The sequence below is a fragment of the Triticum urartu genome, chromosome 7A (genome assembly GCF_056163025.1).
Source record: "Triticum urartu cultivar PI428250 chromosome 7A, HENAU_Tu73, whole genome shotgun sequence".
Lineage (NCBI taxonomy): Eukaryota > Viridiplantae > Streptophyta > Magnoliopsida > Poales > Poaceae > Triticum > Triticum urartu.
In genome coordinates this window covers 79,903,038-79,921,518 of record NC_141879.1, presented here as the reverse complement: position 1 = coordinate 79,921,518, position 18,481 = coordinate 79,903,038, and the positions used below count along the sequence as shown (strand labels likewise).

General features: G+C 44.8%; 1 protein-coding gene across 1 annotated transcript in view; it reads left to right on the top strand.

Moving 5' to 3' along the window:
- The first annotated feature begins 479 nt into the window (after positions 1-479).
- LOC147957980 (uncharacterized) overlaps positions 480-18,481 on the top strand; it is a 32,606-nt gene continuing 14,604 nt past the window's right edge. The window contains exon 1 of the mRNA XM_087531910.1: positions 480-812. Coding sequence (XP_087388036.1) covers positions 480-812 — 333 coding nt within the window. The remainder of the gene's footprint in view (positions 813-18,481) is intronic.

Sequence of the window (18,481 nt, the reverse complement as noted above, 5' to 3'; positions counted from 1 at the left end):
TTCATGAGAAAAAACGTATTGTGACGGTGAACCCGGAGACTCAATATATATATATCTCCCTAATAATAAAGCACGGATTGAGTCTCCGGGTTCACCGTCGCAGCAAGTTTGCATAAAGGTCCTTGTGCTTTTTGGTAAATGAACCCGTAGTCCCTATTTGAGTGGATCTCAGAAAACGTTTTGGTTTTGCAAACTAATCCCTGCATTTCGTGAAAATTCCCTTCGCTCTCCTTTCTTCTATCTTATCCTCTTCATCGCACCGACGGCTGCCCCTCCCCTCCCGTCGGCTCTTTCGGCGTCTCCCTCCCCTGCCCTGGCTCTGGCTCCCCCCTCTACCTCCGGCCCTCTCGGCCTCTTCTCCGCATCCGCCCTCCCCGGCCCCCCTGTAGGCGCCTTGGCGCCTAGAGCCCTCCACGGCTGCTGCCGGTGCCTCCACTCTCTGTTCCTCTTCGTTGTGCACGGCAGCAGGAGGGGCCCTGATGGGAGCGCGCTTCTGCCCCCCGTCGCGGCGCTCCCCCTCATCGACCGCGTCGAGAGTACACCCTCTGGTCTCAGTGTCCACCTCAATCGCCCTGATCCACCACAAGGACACCTTGATCCACAAGGCCATCCCGGTGCCCACGCCCGACGGCAGGGCGATGGTGGCCGTCATCTACTTCCAGCCGCACCGCCAACAGTGGGCCACAGATCGACCCGGCCTCCCCCGCGCCCTCACCACTTCGCCGGAGTCTGGTACCTCGCCGGCGACCTCGGCTTCAACCGGTGAACAGTACCGCGCCGTGCTGCTACAGTGTTCCGGTCCAGATCTGGGAGTTCTAGGGTTGACTTTCCCCCTCTCCCCTTATTTTTTTTGCAGTCTTCATCATGTTGTATCTCCGCATCCGTAGCTCCGATTTGCGCGTGTAGCATATCAAAATGTTCGTCTCAATGAGTACATCATTTCGTCTCATTGCATCGTTTCATTTGAGCTCATCTTGATGCCCGAAACGCTATTGGAAGAGGGCTATGTGATAAATTTGCCAGATCTATTTCATCAAATAGATATTTGTCATTTTTGCCATGATTAATGTGTGCATGATATGCTCCTGAGCTCTACATGAGTTTTGTTATATGCCATGCCATATTTACAGAGGTGTTTACCATGTATTTTTGTGATATGTGTGGTGACTAGCACAAGCTTGCAAAGTAGCGTAATCGGTAATGCTGATTTCAGGAACTTAGAATTTCACTAAGTCCTTGTTCTGTTTCTGTCGGTATGCCATATGTTCATGTTGTTTCCTAGTGATCCGTGCATCTTTTGAGAATGATCAGTAAGGATGTTTTGTTAACATTGTGGTGCTCTATCCATCCATGTCTTTGTTTGCATTTATGAAGCACCCTAGCTTGAGTCAATCGAGCTCTACTTTTGCTATATCGTGAATCCTGGCAGATTGTTGACTTGTTAGCGATATTGCCGAGGATGTTGCTATTGATCCGTGCATGCTATGTTGTTGTTCTTGCCATGTCTAGCTTCTATGATATGTATTCTTGATATGTGTATATTTAGTTTGTCATGCCATGCTCTGTAGTGAGTGCATCGAGCTCGTAAACATGCCTACTCGTTAACTATTTTGCATGCTCCAGTTTTTCACTAAGTCTGAGATCTGTTTATGTTTTTGCCCTGTTCACATGCTTGAAATTGTATTTTCGGATCCCTTTTGGCTCAAGGTCACTAAGGGACTTTTGTTAAGTGCTTTGAGTAGCTTCATGTAATGCCTTGCTTTGCCATGTTAAGTTCCTGTAGTATGTAGTTTTCATGCTCTAAAGTGTGCTTCCTGATGATAAATTCCAGACTTGTGTTAATTTCACTAAGTCTGAAACCTGTTATCATTTGCATTTTTGCCATGCTTGTTTGAACCTGTTAATGGATGAACTAGCCATAGCTCAGTGTTCATATTTTGTCAACCATCATTAATGGATCCCTGAGATGTATTTTGTTGTCATGTTTGAGTGCTTTAGCATATTTATCTTGATGCATTGAGTTGGTCACTTGCTGATTATCGCAGACCGGTGCCATATTTGTTTTGCTTGCCATTTCCAAATCGTGCATCCGATTCCGGTGATCTTTATATCGATTTCAACCGAAATTACCTCACCTTTCCAGTGGCACTCTTGGATTTCCAAGTTGAGGCCAGGTTCAATCATTCCTTGTCAAATCTTGCATATGCATCGCATATCGCGTCCCGCATAGCATACCATGTTTGCATCATGTTGTTTGAGCATTGCACGTGGTTGATTGTGTTCCTTTTGCTTGTTTGTCTTGTTTGGGTAGATCCGGGAGACGAGTTCGCGAACGAGGAGACCGTTGAGTTTGCTTACGAGGATCAAGTCAACTCTGACAACTTTGCAGGCAAGATGATCATACCCTCGAAATCACTCCTATCTTTGCTTAATAGATGCCCGCTCTTTTGTTATGCCTATGCTACGATACCTACCACTTGCTTATCATGCCTCCCAAATTTCCATGTCAAACCTCTAACCCACCATGTCATAGCAAACCGTTCATTGGCTATGTTACCGCTTTGCTCAGCCCCTCCTATAGCGTTGCTAGTTGCAGGTGAAGATTGGAGATCGTTCCTTGTTGGAACATTGTTTATTGTTGGGATATCACCATATTATCTTGTTTATCTTAATGCACCTATATACTTGGTAAAGGGTGGAAGGCTCAGCCTTTTGCCTAGTGTTTTGTTCCACTCTTGCCGCCCTAGTTTCTGTCATATCGGTGTTATGTTCCCAGATTTTGTGTTCCTTACGCGGTTGGGTTATAATGGGAACCCCTTGACAGTTTGCCTTGAATAAAACTCCTCCAGCAATGCCCAACCTTGGTTTTACCATTTTCCACCTAGCCTCTTTTTCCCTTGGGTTTCCGGAGCCCAAGGGTCATCTTTATTTAGACCCCCCTGGGCCAGTGCTCCTCTGAGTGTTGGTCCAAACTAGAGCCCTGTGCAGCGCCCCCTCGGGGAAACTCGAGGTTTGGTTTTAGTTGTACGGAGAGCTTATCTGAGTGTGCACTGAGAATGAGATATGTGCAGCTCCTATCGGGATTTGTCGGCACATTCGGGCGGTGTTGCTGGACTTGTTTTACCATTGTCGAGGATGTCTCGTAAAACCGAGATGCCGAGTCTGATCGGAATGTCTCGGGAGAAGGAATATCCTTCGTTGACCGTGGGAGCTTGTGATGGGCTAAGTTGGGACACCCCTGCAGGGATTTGAACTTTTGAAAGCCGTGCCCGCGGTTATAGGCAGATGGGAATTTGTTAATGTCCGGTGGTAGATAACATGTAACTTAACTTAATTAAAATGAATCAATCGCGTGTGTAACCATGATGGTCTCTTCTCGGCGGAGTCCGAGAAGTGAACATGGTGTTGGAGTAATGCTTGACGTAGGTTGTTCTAGGATCACTTCTTGATCATAGTTATTCGTCCGTGCTTTGCCTTCTCTTCTCGCTCTCTTTCGCAAACATGATAGCCACCATATATGCTAGTTGCTTGATGCAGCTCCACATATTACATTGCCTTTACATATAAGCTTAAATAGTCTTGATCGCGAGGATGCGAGATTGTTGAGTCCCCGTGACTCAAAGATTACTTCCAAACCAGATGCAGGGACCGATGATACCATTCCAGACGATGCGCTTGAGCTCAAGTGGGAGTTCGATGAAGACTCTTGCCATTACTATGTGTCTTTCCCAGATGATCAGTAGTGGTGCCCAGTTGGGGTGATCGGGGACCGTGTCACATGTGGGGGTTGATCTTTTATTTTGGTACCGTAGTCGGACCATGAGTGTATTGGATGATTGTAATGTTATTCATGTATTTGTGTGACGTGGCGAGTGTAAGCCAACTATGTACCTTTACCCCTTTTATCTATTTACATGGGTTGTTGTGAAGATTACCTTACTTGCCACATTGCTTTCAATGCGGTTATGCCTCTAAGTCGTGCTTCGACACGTAGGAGATATAGCCGCATCGAGGGCGTTACAAGTTGGTAATCAGAGCCTTCCCCGACCTTAGGAGCCACCTGCTTGATCGAATCGTTGGCGTTGTTGAGTCTAGAAAAATGTTTTGAGTCATTTAGGATTATATATATCGGAGACTTTAGGAATTCTTTTTACCTCCCAGTCCCTTCATCGCTCTGGTAAGGTATCCTGACGTAAAGTTTTGACTCTTCTCTTCTCAAATTTCACTAAAATTTTAGGATCACGTGGGTATCTTGGAATTGTTCTGATCTATTTGTGACGAGAACATTGTTCTTGGTGCCTCATGTCATTTAGGGGTTGTGGCAGTGTCCCGGGGAGTTGAGCTCTGAGGTGTTGTCGTCACAATTTTATCGTTGAGATTCTGGAATACCTGAGTTTCGCCGACATCGAAAATCTCTTTTATGCAGTTGTTGGTGAGATAACCTCGACGCCACCCAGTACTGGGGCGGGAGTTTGGGAGTATTTCCATAACTTGTATAACGGATGCTTTTCAAAGGTTGAGGTAGACGATTTCCGAAGTTTTTCTCGGTTATGTGTTGAAGGATGGATACAGCTGGATGTAGGATTTGCTAGATTTGGGTGAGATATTATGCTTCCCCTGTATCCCCAACACCTGATTGCATAACCGGAAAGGTTCAGGAGTTTCATAGGTAGGAATTCTTGTAGCTCTAGTTCTTCTTCCGCGGATATTTGGTTTGGGATTGGGTAATCCTCACCAAGTATTTGTTCTTGTTCCGTACCTCATTGTTTTTCTTCTACCTCAATTCTAAGTGGCTTCTCAATTTATGGATATGTGACCATTTTGATTGGAATGCGTTCGTTCATTTGGTTTGGATGTGAAGACTATATGTTGCAATTTCAACTCGTTTGATTCAGCTTCAATATTTGTCTGTCAATGTGCTAACGGATGTCAACCTCTTCAGGATGGCTCCTCCAACGCGCACGACTCCGAATCCTGATCCGCCACCACCACCTCCACCTCCGGAGGCATGGCATGCTGTGATGGCCGCTACCAATGCAAACACGCAGCTGATCATGCAACTTCTTCAAGAGCGCAACCAAGGGAACCAGGGTTATGGCAACAATCAGAATCAGTTTGCTACACTCAACCTGTTCCTTGCTAACCAACCAAAGACCTTCAGCAATTGTGTTGAGGCAACAGACGATGATGATTGGCTCGTGGACATATGCAAGCATTTCGAGTGCAGTAACGTCAGGCCCGAGGACTTTGTCAAGTTCGCTTCCTTCCAATTCAAAGTCCAAGCGTGGCAATGATGCTATATTCGTTGTCATCGACAAACTCACTAAAGTGGCTCACTTTCTGCCTATCAAAGAGTCTATCACTGTAGCTCAATTGGCGGAGCTTTATACCTCTCGGATTGTCTCTCTGCACGGCATTCCACAGTTGATCTCTTCAGACCGTGGCAGCATCTTTACCTCCAAGTTTTGGGATTCTTTTCAGAAGGCCATGGGCACCAACATCCGTTTCAGCACAGCGTTTCATCCTCAAACTAGCGGTCAAGTCGAGCGTGTCAATCAGATTCTCGAAGATATGCTCAGGGCTTGCGTTATTTCCTTCGGTATGAAGTGGGAAGATTGTCTTCCATATGACGAGTTCTCCTACAACAACAGCTTTCAAGCGAGTTCGGGCAAGGCCCCATTTGAAATTCTCTATGGCAGGAAGGGTCGTACTCCTTTTAACTAGTCAGAGACCGGTGAACGTCAACTTCTTGGAAATGACTTGATCACAGAGGCAGAGGAAATGTGCAAAGTCATTCGTGATAACCTCAAAGCAGCGCAATCATGCCAGAAGAGCTACTATGATAGTAAGCATCGTGATTTGGCTTTCGAGATCAGAGACCATGTTTACCTCCGCGTCTCTCCAATTAAAGGTACTCGTCACTTCGGTATCAAAGGGAAACTTGCCCCTAGATACGTGGGCCCTTTCAAGATCGTCAGAAATAGAGGCGATCTCGCCTATCAACTCGAGCTTCCTTCCAACTTTGCAAATGTGCACGACGTGTTCCATGTCTCTCAGCTCCGCAAGTGCTTCAAGACCCGTGACCGCACCATCAACTTCGAAGACATTGATCTCCAAGAAGACCTTTCTCATCGTGAGCACCCAGTTGCTATTCTTGAAGAGACTGAATGCAAGACTCACAATAAGTCAATCAACTTCCTCAAAGTCAAGTGGTCACACCATTCCGACCGTGAAGCCACCTGCGAACGCGAGGATCACCTCCGTTCTGAGTACCCAGCGTTTTTCCAGTCCTAGATCTCCGGACGAGATCCTTTCGTAGTGGTGGAGTGTTGTAACACCCCGGATGTAATTTACCTTATCTGTACTCCAACTCTTGCCGTTTCTGGCCTAAGTTATTTTATTTTCCTCTGGTTCGGGTTTTTTTCCCCGTGTGTTGTTGTCTGCGTTATGCATCTCATATCATGTCATCATGTGCATTGCATTTGCATACGTGTTCGTCTCATACATCCGAGCATTTTCCCCGTTGTTTGTTTTGCATTCCGGCGCTCCTATCTCCTCCGGTGGTGCTTTCTACCTCTTTTCGTGTGTGGGGGTTAAAAATTTACGGATTGGACCGAGACTTGTCATGCGGCCTTGGTTTACTATCGGTAGACCGCCTGTCAAGTATCGTGCCATTTGGACTTCGTTTGATACTCCAACGATTACCGAGGGACCGAGAAGGCCTCGTTTGTGTTGCAGCCCAACACCCTTCAAATTTGGCCCAAAAACTACCGAAAACTCTCCCATCGTCTAGAGCGTTCGATCACGATTGCGTGGCCCGCAAACCGCACTCCATTTGGAGCTTCCTAGCTCCCTCTATGCCTATATATAGATCCCCTCTCGAAAATCCCGGATCCCCTCCTTCCAAACCCTAGCTTTCTACCTCGCGCGCCGCCGGACATGTCCGACGTCCGCCGGAAAGACCGTCGCCGCCACTCATAGCGCGCCACGTGGCAGGCGCCACCACCTCACGCCCGCGGCCCACCGAGCCCGCTCGGGGCCCACACAGCCCAGATCCGTCCGCCGCCGCCCGCCTGCTTCTTCCTCGCCGCCGACTCCATCCAGCTCCGCCGCGCCGCCGATCAACGCCGGCGAGTCGCCGCGCCGCCTCGACGCCGCCTCCGCTGCCCCAGTTCGCCTCCTCGCCGCCCGGCCTCCTCTACCTCGCCGCCGCGCCGTCCCGGGCCGGATCCGGGCAGATCCGGCCTCCTCCGGCCTCCCCCGCGCCCTCACCACGTCGCCGGAGTCCGGTACCTCACCGGCGACCTCGGGTTCAACCGGTGAACAGTACCGCGCCACGCTGCTACAGTGTTCCGATCCAGATCTGGGAGTTCTAGGGTTGACTTTCCCCCTCTCCCCTTATTTTTTTGCAATCTTCATCATGTCATATCTCCGCATCCGTAGCTCTGATTTGCGCGTGTAGCATATCAAAATGTTCGCCTCAACGAGTACATCATTTCATCTCATTGCATCATTTTCATTTGAGCTCATCTTGATGCCCGAAATGCTGTTGGAAGAGGGCTATGTGATAAATTTGCCAGATCTGTTTCATCAAATAGATATTTGTCATTTTTGCCATGATTAATGTATGCACAATATGCTCCTGAGCTCTACATGAGTTTTATTATATGCCATGCCATCTTTACAGAGGTGCTTACCTTGTATTTTTGTGATATGTGTGGTGACTACCACAAGCTTGCAAAGTAGCGTAATCGGTAATGCTGATTTCAGGGACTTAGAATTTCACTAAGTCCTTGTTCTATTTTTGTCGGTATGCCATATGTTCATGTTGTTTCCTAGTGATTTGTGCCTTCTTTGAGAATGATCAGTAAGGATGTTTTGTTAACATTGTGGTCCTATATCCATCTGTTTCTTTATTTGCATTTATGGAGGACCCTAGCTTGAGTCAATCGAGCTCTACTTTTGCTATATCGTGAATCCTGGCAGATTGTTGACTTGTTAGCGATTTTGCCGAGGATGTTGCTATTGATCCGTGCATGCTATGTTGTTGTTCTTACCATGTCTAGCTTCTATGATATGTATTCTTGATGGGTGTATGCTTAGTTTGTCATGCCATTCTCTGTAGTGAGTGCATCGAGCTCGTAAACATGCCTACTCGTTAACTATTTTGCATGCTCCAGTTTTTCACTAAGTCTGAGATCTGTTTATGTTTTTGCCCTGTTCACATGCTTGAAATTGTATTTTCGGATCCCTTTTGGCTCAAGGTCACTAAGGGACTTTTGTTAAATGCTTTGAGTAGCTTCATTTTATGCCTTGATTTGCCATGTTAAGTTCCTGTAGCATGTAGTTTTCATGCTCTAAAGTGTGCTTCCTGATGATAAATTCCAGACTTGTGTTAATTTCACTAAGTCTGAAACCTGTTATCATTTGCATTTTTGCCATGCTTGTTTGAACCTGTTAATGGATGAACTAGCCGTAGCTCAGTGTTCATGTTTTGTCAAACGTCATGAATGGATCCCTGACATGTATTTTTTGTCATGTTGGAGTGCTGTAGCATATTTATCTTGATGCATTTAGTTGGTCACTTGCTGATTATCGCAGACCGGTGCCATATTTGTTTTGCTTGCCATTTCCAAACCGTGCATCCGATTCCGGTGATCTTTATATCGATTTCAACCGAAATTACTTCACCTTTCCAGTGGCACTCTTGGATTTCCAAGTTGAGGCCAGGTTCAATCATTCCTTGTCAAATCTTGCATATGCATCGCATATCGCGTCCCGCATAGCATACCATGTTTGCATCATGTTGTTTGAGCATTGCACGTGGTTGATTGTGTTCCTTTTGCTTGTTTGTGTTGTTTGGGTAGAGCCGGGAGACGAGTTCGCGAATGAGGAGCCCGTTGAGTTTGCTTACGAGGATCAAGTCAACTCTGACAACTTTGTAGGCAAGATGATCCTACCCTCGAAATCACTTCTTTCTTTGCATGCTAGATGCTCGCTCTTTTGCTATGCCTATGCTACGATACCTACCACTTTCTTATCATGCATCCCAAATTGCCATGTCAAACCTCTAACCCACCATGTCCTAGCAAACCGTTGATTGGCTATGTTACCGCTTTGCTCAGCCCCTCTTATAGTGTTGCTAGTTGAAGGTGAAGATTGGAGATCGTTCCTTGGTGGAACATTGTTTATTGTTCGGATATCACCATATTATCTTGTTTATCTTAATGCACCTATATACTTGGTAAAGGGTGGAAGGCTCGGCCTTTTGCCTAGTGTTTTGTTCCACTCTTTCCGCCCTAGTTTCCGTCTTATCGGTGTTATGTTCCCGGATTTTGCGTTCTTTACGCGGTTGGGTTATAATGGGAACCCCTTGACAGTTCGCCTTGAATAAAACTCCTCCAGCAATGCCCAACCTTGGTTTTACCATTTGCCACCTAGCATCTTTTTACCTTGGGTTTCCGGAGCCCAAGGGTCATCTTTATTTAGACCCTCCCTTGGCCAATGCTCCTCTGAGTGTTGGTCCAAACTAGAGCCCTATGCAGCGCCCCCTCGGGGAAACTCGAGGTTTGGTTTTAGTTGTATGGAGAGCTTATCTGAGTGTGCCCTGAGAACGAGATATGTGCAGCTCCTATCGGGATTTGTCGGTGTTGGGGAACGTAGTAATTTCGAAAATTTTCCTACGCACACGCAAGATCATGGTGATGCATAACAACGAGGGGGAGAGTCTGATCTACATACCCTTGTAGATCGCAACGGAAGCGTTGACACAACGTAGAGGAAGCAGTCGTATGTCTTCTTCCCGATCCGACCGATCCAAGCACCGTTACTCCGGCACCTCCGAGTTCTTAGCACACATACAGCTCGATGACGATCCCCGGGCTCCGATCCAGCAAAGCTTCGGGGAGGACTTCCGTCAGCACGACGGTGTGGTGACGATCTTGATGTTCTACCGACGCAGGGCTTCGCCTAAGCACTACAACGATATGATCGAGGTGGAATATGGTGGCAGGGGGCACCGCACACGGCTAAGGAACGATCTCAAGGATCAACTTGTGTGTCTATGGGGTGCCCCTTGCCTCAGTATATAAAGGATGGAGGAGGAGGAGGCCGGCCAAGGCCATTGGTGCGGCCAGGATGGGAGTCCTACTAGGACTCCAAGTCCTAGTAGGAGTCCATCAAGAGGGGAGGAAGAGAGAAGGAAGTGGAGGAGTAGGAAAGGTGGCCGGCCCCCTTTTCCCTAGTCCAATTCGGACTAGAGGGGAGGGGGGCACAGCAGGCCTTTTCTCCTCTTCCCACTAAAGCCCATCAAGGCCCAATACTTCTCCCAGCGAATTCCCGTAACTCTTCGGTACTCCGAAAAATACCCGAATCACTCGGAACCTTTCCGAAGTCCGAATATAGTCGTCCAATATATCGATCTTTACGTCTCGGCCATTTCGAGACTCCTCGTCATGTCCCCGATCTCATCTGGGACTCCGAACTCCTTCGGTACATCAAAACTCATAAACTCATAATATAACTGTCATCGAAACCTTAAGCGTGCGGACCCTACGGTTCGAGAACAATGTAGACATGACCGAGACACGTCTCCGGTCAATAACCAATAGCGGGACCTGGATGCCCATATTGGCTCCTACATATTCTACGAAGATCTTTATCGGTCAGACCGCATAACAACACACGTTGTTCCCTTTGTCATCGGTATGTTACTTACCCGAGATTCGATCGTCGGTATCCAATACCTAGTTCAATCTCGTTACCGGCAAGTCTCTTTACTCGTTCCATAATACATCATCTTGCAACTAACTCATTAGTTGCAATGCTTGCAAGGCTTATGTGATGTGCATTACCGAGAGGGCCCAGAGATACCTCTCCGACAATCGGAGTGACAAATCCTAATCTCGAAATACGCCAACCCAACATCTACCTTTGGAGACACCTGTAATGCTCCTTTATAATCACCCAGTTACGTTGTGACGTTTGGTAGCACCCAAAGTGTTCCTCCGGCAAACGGGAGTTGCATAATGTCATAGTCATAGGAACATGTATAAGTCATGAAGAAAGCAATAGCAACATACTAAACGATCGGGTGCTAAGCTAATGGAATGGGTCATGTCAATCAGATCATTCAACTAATGATGTGACCTTGTTAATCCAATAACAACTCTTTGTCTATGGTTAGGAAACATAACCATCTTTGATTAACGAGCTAGTCAAGTAGAGGCATACTAGTGACACTCTGTTTGTCTATGTATTCACACATGTATTATGTTTCCGGTTAATACAATTCTAGCATGAATAATAAACATTTATCATGAAATAAGGAAATAAATAATAACTTTATTATTGCCTCTAGGGCATATTTCCTTCAGTCTCCCACTTGCACTAGAGTCAATAATCTAGATCACATCACCATGTGATTAACATCGATAGTTCACATCATCATGTGATTAACACCCATAGTTCACATCGCCATGTGACCAACACCCAAAGGGTTTACTAGATTTAGTAATCTAGTTCACATCGCTATGTAATTAACACCCAAGGAGTACTAAGGTGTGATCATGTTTTGCTTGTGAGAGAATCTTAGTCAACGGGTCTGCCACATTCAGATCCGCATGTATTTTGCAAATTTCTATGTCAACAATGCTCTGCATGGAGCTACTCTAGCTAATTGCTCCCACTTTCAATATGTATCTAGACCGAGACTTAGAGTCATCTAGATTAGTGTCAAAACGTGCATCGGCGTAACCCTTTACGACGAACCTTTTTTTTCACTTCCATAATCGAGAAACATATCCTTATTCCACTAAGGATAATTTTGACCATTGTCCAGTGATCTACTCGTAGATCACTATTGTATTCCCTTGCTTAACACAGTGTAGGGTATACAATAGATCTGGTACACAGCATGGCATACTTTATAGAACCTATGGCTGAGGCATAGGGAATGACTTTCATTCTCTTTCTATCTTCTGCCGTGGTCGGGCTTTGAGTCTTACTCAACTTCACACCTTGTAACATGGGCAAGAAACCTTTTCTTTGACTGTTCCATTTTGAACTACTTCAAAATCTTGTCAAGGTATGTACTCATTGAAAAAACTTATCAAGTGTCTTGATCTATCTCTATAGATCTTGATACTCAATATGTAAGCAGCTTCACCGAAGTCTTTCTTTGAAAAACTCCTTTCAAACACTCCTTTATGCTTTGTAGAATAATTCTACATTATTTCCAATCAACAATATGTCATTCACATATACTTATCAGAAATGTTGTAGTGCTCCCACTCACTTTCTTGTAAATACAGGCTTCACCGCAAGTCTGTATAAAACTATATGCTTTGATCAACTTATCAAAGCGTATATTCCAACTCCGAGATTCTTGCACCAGTCCATAGATGGATCGCTGGAGCTTGCATATTTAGTTAACACCTTTAGGATCGACAAAACCTTCTAGTTGCATCGTATACAACTCTTCTTTAGTAAATCCATTAAGGAATGCAGTTTTGTTTATCCATTTGCCAGATTTCATAAAATGCGGCAATTGCTAACATGATTCGGACAGACTTAAGCATAGATACGAGTGAGAAAAACTCATCGTAGTCAACACCTTGAACTTGTCGAAAACCTTTTGCGACAATTCTAGCTTTGTAGATAGTAACACTACTATCAGCGTCTGTCTTCCTCTTGAAGATCCATTTATTTTCTATGGCTTGCCGATCATCGGGCAAATCCATCAAAGTCCATACTTTGTTCTCATACATGGATCATATCTCAGATTTCATGGCCTCAAACCATTTCGCGGAATCTGGGCTCATCATCGCTTCCTCATAGTTCGTAGGTTCATCATGATCTAGTAGCATGACTTCCAGAAAAGGATTACCGTACCACTCTGGCGTGGATCTTACTCTGGTTGATCTACGAGGTTCAGTAGTATCTTGTTCTGAAGTTTCATGATCATCATCATTAGCTTCCTCACTAACTGGTGTAGGTGTCACAGAAACAGTTTTCTGTGATGTACTACTTTCCAATAAGGGAGCAGGTATAGTTACCTCGTCAAGTTCTACTTTCCTCCCACTCACTTCTTTCGAGAGAAACTCCTTCTGCAGAAAGTTTCTGAATTTTAGCAACAAAAGTCTTGCCTTCGGATCTGTGATAGAAGGTGTATCCAATAGTTTCCTTTGGATATCCTATGAAGACGCACTTCTCCAATTTGAGTTTGAGCTTATCAGGATGAAACTTTTTCATATAAGCATCGCAACCCCAAACTTTAAGAAACAACAGCTTAGGTTTCTTGCCAAACCATAGTTCACACGGTGTCGTCTCAACGGATTTAGATGGTGCCCTATTTAACGTGAATGCAGCTGTCTCTAATGCATAACCCCAAAACGATAGTGGTAGATCGGTAAGAGACATCATAGATTGCACTATATCCAATAAAGTATGATTATGACGTTCGGACACACCATTATGCTGTGGTGTTCCATGTGGCATGAGTTTGTGAAACTATTCCACATTGTTTTAATTGAAGACCAAACTCGTAACTCAAATATTTTACCTCTGCGATCATATCGTAGAAACTTTTATTTTCTTGTCACGATGATTTTCCACTTCACTCTAAAATTCTTTGAACTGTTCAAATGTTTCAGACTTATGTTTCATCAAGTAGATATCCCCATATCTGCTCAAATCATCTGTGAAGGTCAGAAAATAATGATACTTGCTGCAAGCCTTAATATTCACCGGACCACATACATCAGTATGTATGATCTCCAACAAATCTGTTGCTTGCTTCATTGTTCCGGAGAACGGCGTTTTAGTCATATTGCCCAAAAGGCATGGTTCGCAAGCATCAAGTGATTCATAATCAAGTGATTCGAAAATCCCATCAGCATGGAGTTTCTTCATGCGCTTTACACCAATATGACCTAAACGGCAGTGCTACAAATAAGTTGCACTATCATTATTAACTTTGCATCTTTTGGTTTCAATATTATGATTATGTGTATCACTACGATCGAGATCCAACGAACTATTTTCATTGCGTGTGTAACCATATAAGGTTTTATTCATGTAAACAGAACAACAATTTATTCTTTTACTTAAATGAATAACCGTATTACAATAAACATGATCAAATCATATTCATGCTCAACGCAAACACCAAATAACACTTATTCAGGTTCAACACTAATCCCGAAAGTATAGGGAGTGTGCGATGATGATCATATCAATCTTGGAACCACTTCCAACACACATCGTCACTTCACCCTTAACTAGTCTCTGTTTATTCTGCAACTCCCGTTTCGAGTTACTAATCTTAGCAACTGAACTAGTATCAAATACTGAGGGGTTGCTATAAACACTAGTAAAGTACACATCAATAACATGTATATCAAATATACTTATGTTCACTTTGCCATCCTTCTTATCTGCCAATCACTTGGGGTAGTTCCGCTTCCAGTGACCAGTCCCTTTGCAGTAGAAACACTTAGTCTCAGGCTTAGGACCAGACTTGGGCTTCTTCACTTGAGCAGCAACTTGCTTGCTGTTCTTCTTGAAGTTCCCCTTCTTCCCTCTGCCCTTTTCTTGAAACTAGTGGTCTTGTCTACCATCAACACTTGATGTTTTTCTCGATTTCTACCTTCGTCAATTTCCACATTACGAAGAGCTTGGGAATCGTTTCCGTTATCCCTTGCATATCATAGTTCATCACGAAGTTCTACTATCTTGGTGATGGTGACTAGAGAATTCTGTCAATCACTATCTTGTCTGGAAGATTAACTCCCACTTGATTCAAGCGATTGTAGTACTCAGACAATCTGGGCACATGCTCACTAGTTGAGCGATTCTCCTCCATCTTTTAGCTATAGAACTTTGTTGGAGACTTCATATCTCTCAACTCGGGTATTTGCTTGAAATATTAACTTCAATTCCTGGAACATCTCATATGGTCCATGACGTTCAAAACGTCTTTGAAGTCCCGATTCTAAGCCGTTAAGCATGGTGCACTAAACTATCAAGTAGTCATCATATTGAGCTAGCCAAACGTTCATAACGTCTGCATCTGCTCCTGCAATAGGTCTGTCACCTAGCGGTGCATCAAGGACATAATTCTTCTGTGCAGCAATGAGGATAAACCTCAGATCACGGATCCAATCCGCATCATTGCTACTAACATCTTTCAACACAATTTTTCTCTAGGAACATATCAAAATAAACATATGAAAGCAACAACGCAAGCTATTTATCTACAACATAATTTGCAAAATACTACCAGGACTAAGTTCATGATAAATTTAAGTTCAATTAATCAGATTACTTAAGAACTCCCACTTAGATAGACATCCCTCTAATCCTCTAAGTGATCACGTGATCCAAATCAACTAAACCATAACCGATCATCACGTGAGATGGAGTAGTTTTCAATGGTGAATATCGTTATGTTGATCATATCTACTATATGATTCACGCTCGACCTTTTGGTCTCCGTGTTCCGAGGCCATATCTGCATATGCTAGGCTCGTCAAGTTTAACCTGAGTATTCCGCGTGTGCAAAACTGGCTTGCACCCGTTGTAGATGGACGTAGAGCTTATCACACCCGATCATCACGTGGTGTCTGGGCACGACGAACTTTGGCAATGGTGCATACTCAGGGAGAACACTTCTTGATAATTAGTGAGAGATCATCTTAAAATGCTACCGTCAAACTAAGCAAAATAAGATGTATAAAAGATAAACATCATATGCAATCAAAATATGTGACATGATATGGCCATCATCATCTTGCGCCTTTGATCTCCATCTTCAAAGTACTGTCATGATCTCTATTGTCACCGGCATGACACCATGATCTCCATCATCTTGATCTATATCAATGTGTCGTCACACGGTCGTCTCGCCAACTATTGCTATCGCATAGCGATAAAGTAAAGCAATTATTTGGCGCTTGCATCTTATGCAATATAGAGACAACCATAAGGCTTTTGCTAGTTGCTGATAACAAAACATGATCATCTCATACAACAACTTATATCTCATCACGTTTTGACCATATCACATCACAACATGCCCTGCAAAAACAAGTTAGACGTCCTCTACTTTGTTGTTGCATGTTTTACGTGGCTGCTACGGGCTTAAGCAAGAACCAATCTTACCTACGCATCAAAACCACAACGATAGTTTGTCAAATAGACTTCGTTTTAACCTTCGCAAGGACCGGGCGTAGCCACACTCGGTTCAACTAAAGTTGGAGAAACTGTCACCCGCTAGCCACCTTTGTGCAAAGCACGTTGGGAGAACCGGTCTCGCGTAAGCGTACGCGTAATGTCGGTCCGGGCCGCTTCATCCAACAATACCGCCGAACCAAAGTATGACATGCTGGTAGGCAGTATGACTTATATCGCCCACAACTCACTTGTGTTCTACTCGTGCAAATAACATCAAACCATAAAAACCTAGGCTCGGATGCCACTGTTGGGGAACGTAGTAATTTCGAAAATTTTCCTACGCACACGCAAGATCATGGTGATGCATAACAACGAGGGGGAGAGTCTGATCTACATACCCTTGTAGATCGCAACGGAAGCGTTGACACAACGTAGAGGAAGCAGTCGTACGTCTTCTTCCCGATCCAACCGATCCAAGCACCGTTACTCCGGCACCTCCGAGTTCTTAGCACACATACAGCTCGATGACGATCCCCGGGCTCCGATCCAGCAAAGCTTCGGGGAGGAGTTCCGTCAGCACGATGGCGTGGTGACGATCTTGATGTTCTACCGACGCAGGGCTTCGCCTAAGCACTACAACGATATGATCGAGGTGGAATATGGTGGCAGGGGGCACCGCACACGGCTAAGGAACGATCTCAAGGATCAACTTGTGTGTCTATGGGGTGCCCCTTGCCTCAGTATATAAAGGATGGAGGAGGAGGAGGCCGGCCAAGGCCATTGGTGCGGCCAGGATGGGAGTCCTACTAGGACTCCAAGTCCTAGTAGGAGTCCATCAAGAGGGGAGGAAGGGAGAAGGAGGTGGAGGAGTAGGAAAGGTGGCCGGCCCCCTTTTCCCTAGTCCAATTCGGACTAGAGGGGAGGGGGGCGCAGCAGGCCTTTTCTCCTCTTCCCACTAAAGCCCATCAAGGCCCAATACTTCTCCCAGCGAATTCCCGTAACTCTCCGGTACTCCGAAAAATACCCGAATCACTCGGAACCTTTTCGAAGTCCGAATATAGTCGTCCAATATATCGATCTTTACGTCTCGGCCATTTCGAGACTCCTCGTCATGTCCCCGATCTCATCTGGGACTCCGAACTCCTTCGGTACATCAAAACTCATAAACTCATAATATAACTGTCATCGAAACCTTAAGCGTGCGGACCCTACGGTTCGAGAACAATGTAGACATGACCGAGACACGTCTCCGGTTAATAACCAATAGCGGGACCTGGATGCCCATATTGGCTCCTACATATTCTACGAAGATCTTTATCGGTCAGACCGCATAACAACATACGTTGTTCCCTTTGTCATCGGTATGTTACTTACCCGAGATTCGATCGTCGGTATCCAATACCTAGTTCAATCTCGTTACCGGCAAGTCTCTTTACTCGTTCCATAATACATCATCTTGCAACTAACTCATTAGTTGCAATGCTTGCAAGGCTTATGTGATGTGCATTACCGAGAGGGCCCAGAGATACCTCTCCGACAATCGGAGTGACAAATCCTAATCTCGAAATACGCCAACCCAACATCTACCTTTGGAGACACCTGTAATGCTCCTTTATAATCACCCAGTTATGTTGTGACGTTTGGTAGCACCCAAAGTGTTCCTCCGGCAAACGGGAGTTGCATAATGTCATAGTCATAGGAACATGTATAAGTCATGAAGAAAGCAATAGCAACATACTAAACGATCGGGTGCTAAGCTAATGGAATGGGTCATGTCAATCAGATCATTCAACTAATGATGTGACCTTGTTAATCCAATAACAACTCTTTGTCTATGGTTAGGAAACATAACCATCTTTGATTAACGAGCTAGTCAAGTAGAGGCATACTAGTGACACTCTGTTTGTCTATGTATTCACACATGTATTATGTTTCCGGTTAATACAATTCTAGCATGAATAATAAACATTTATCATGAAATAAGGAAATAAATAATAACTTTATTATTGCCTCTAGGGCATATTTCCTTCAGTCGGCACATTCGGGCGGTGTTGTTGGACTTGTTTTACCATTGTTGAGGATGTCTTGTAAAACCGAGATGCCGAGTCTGATCGGAATGTCTCAGGAGAAGGAATATCCTTCGTTGACCGTGAGATCTTGTGATGGGCTAAGTTGGGACACCCCTGCAGGGATTTGAACTTTTGAAAGCCGTGCCCGCGGTTATGGGCAGATGGGAATTTGTTAATGTCCGGCTGTAGATAATATGTAACTTAACTTAATTAAAATGAATCAACCGCGTGTGTAACCA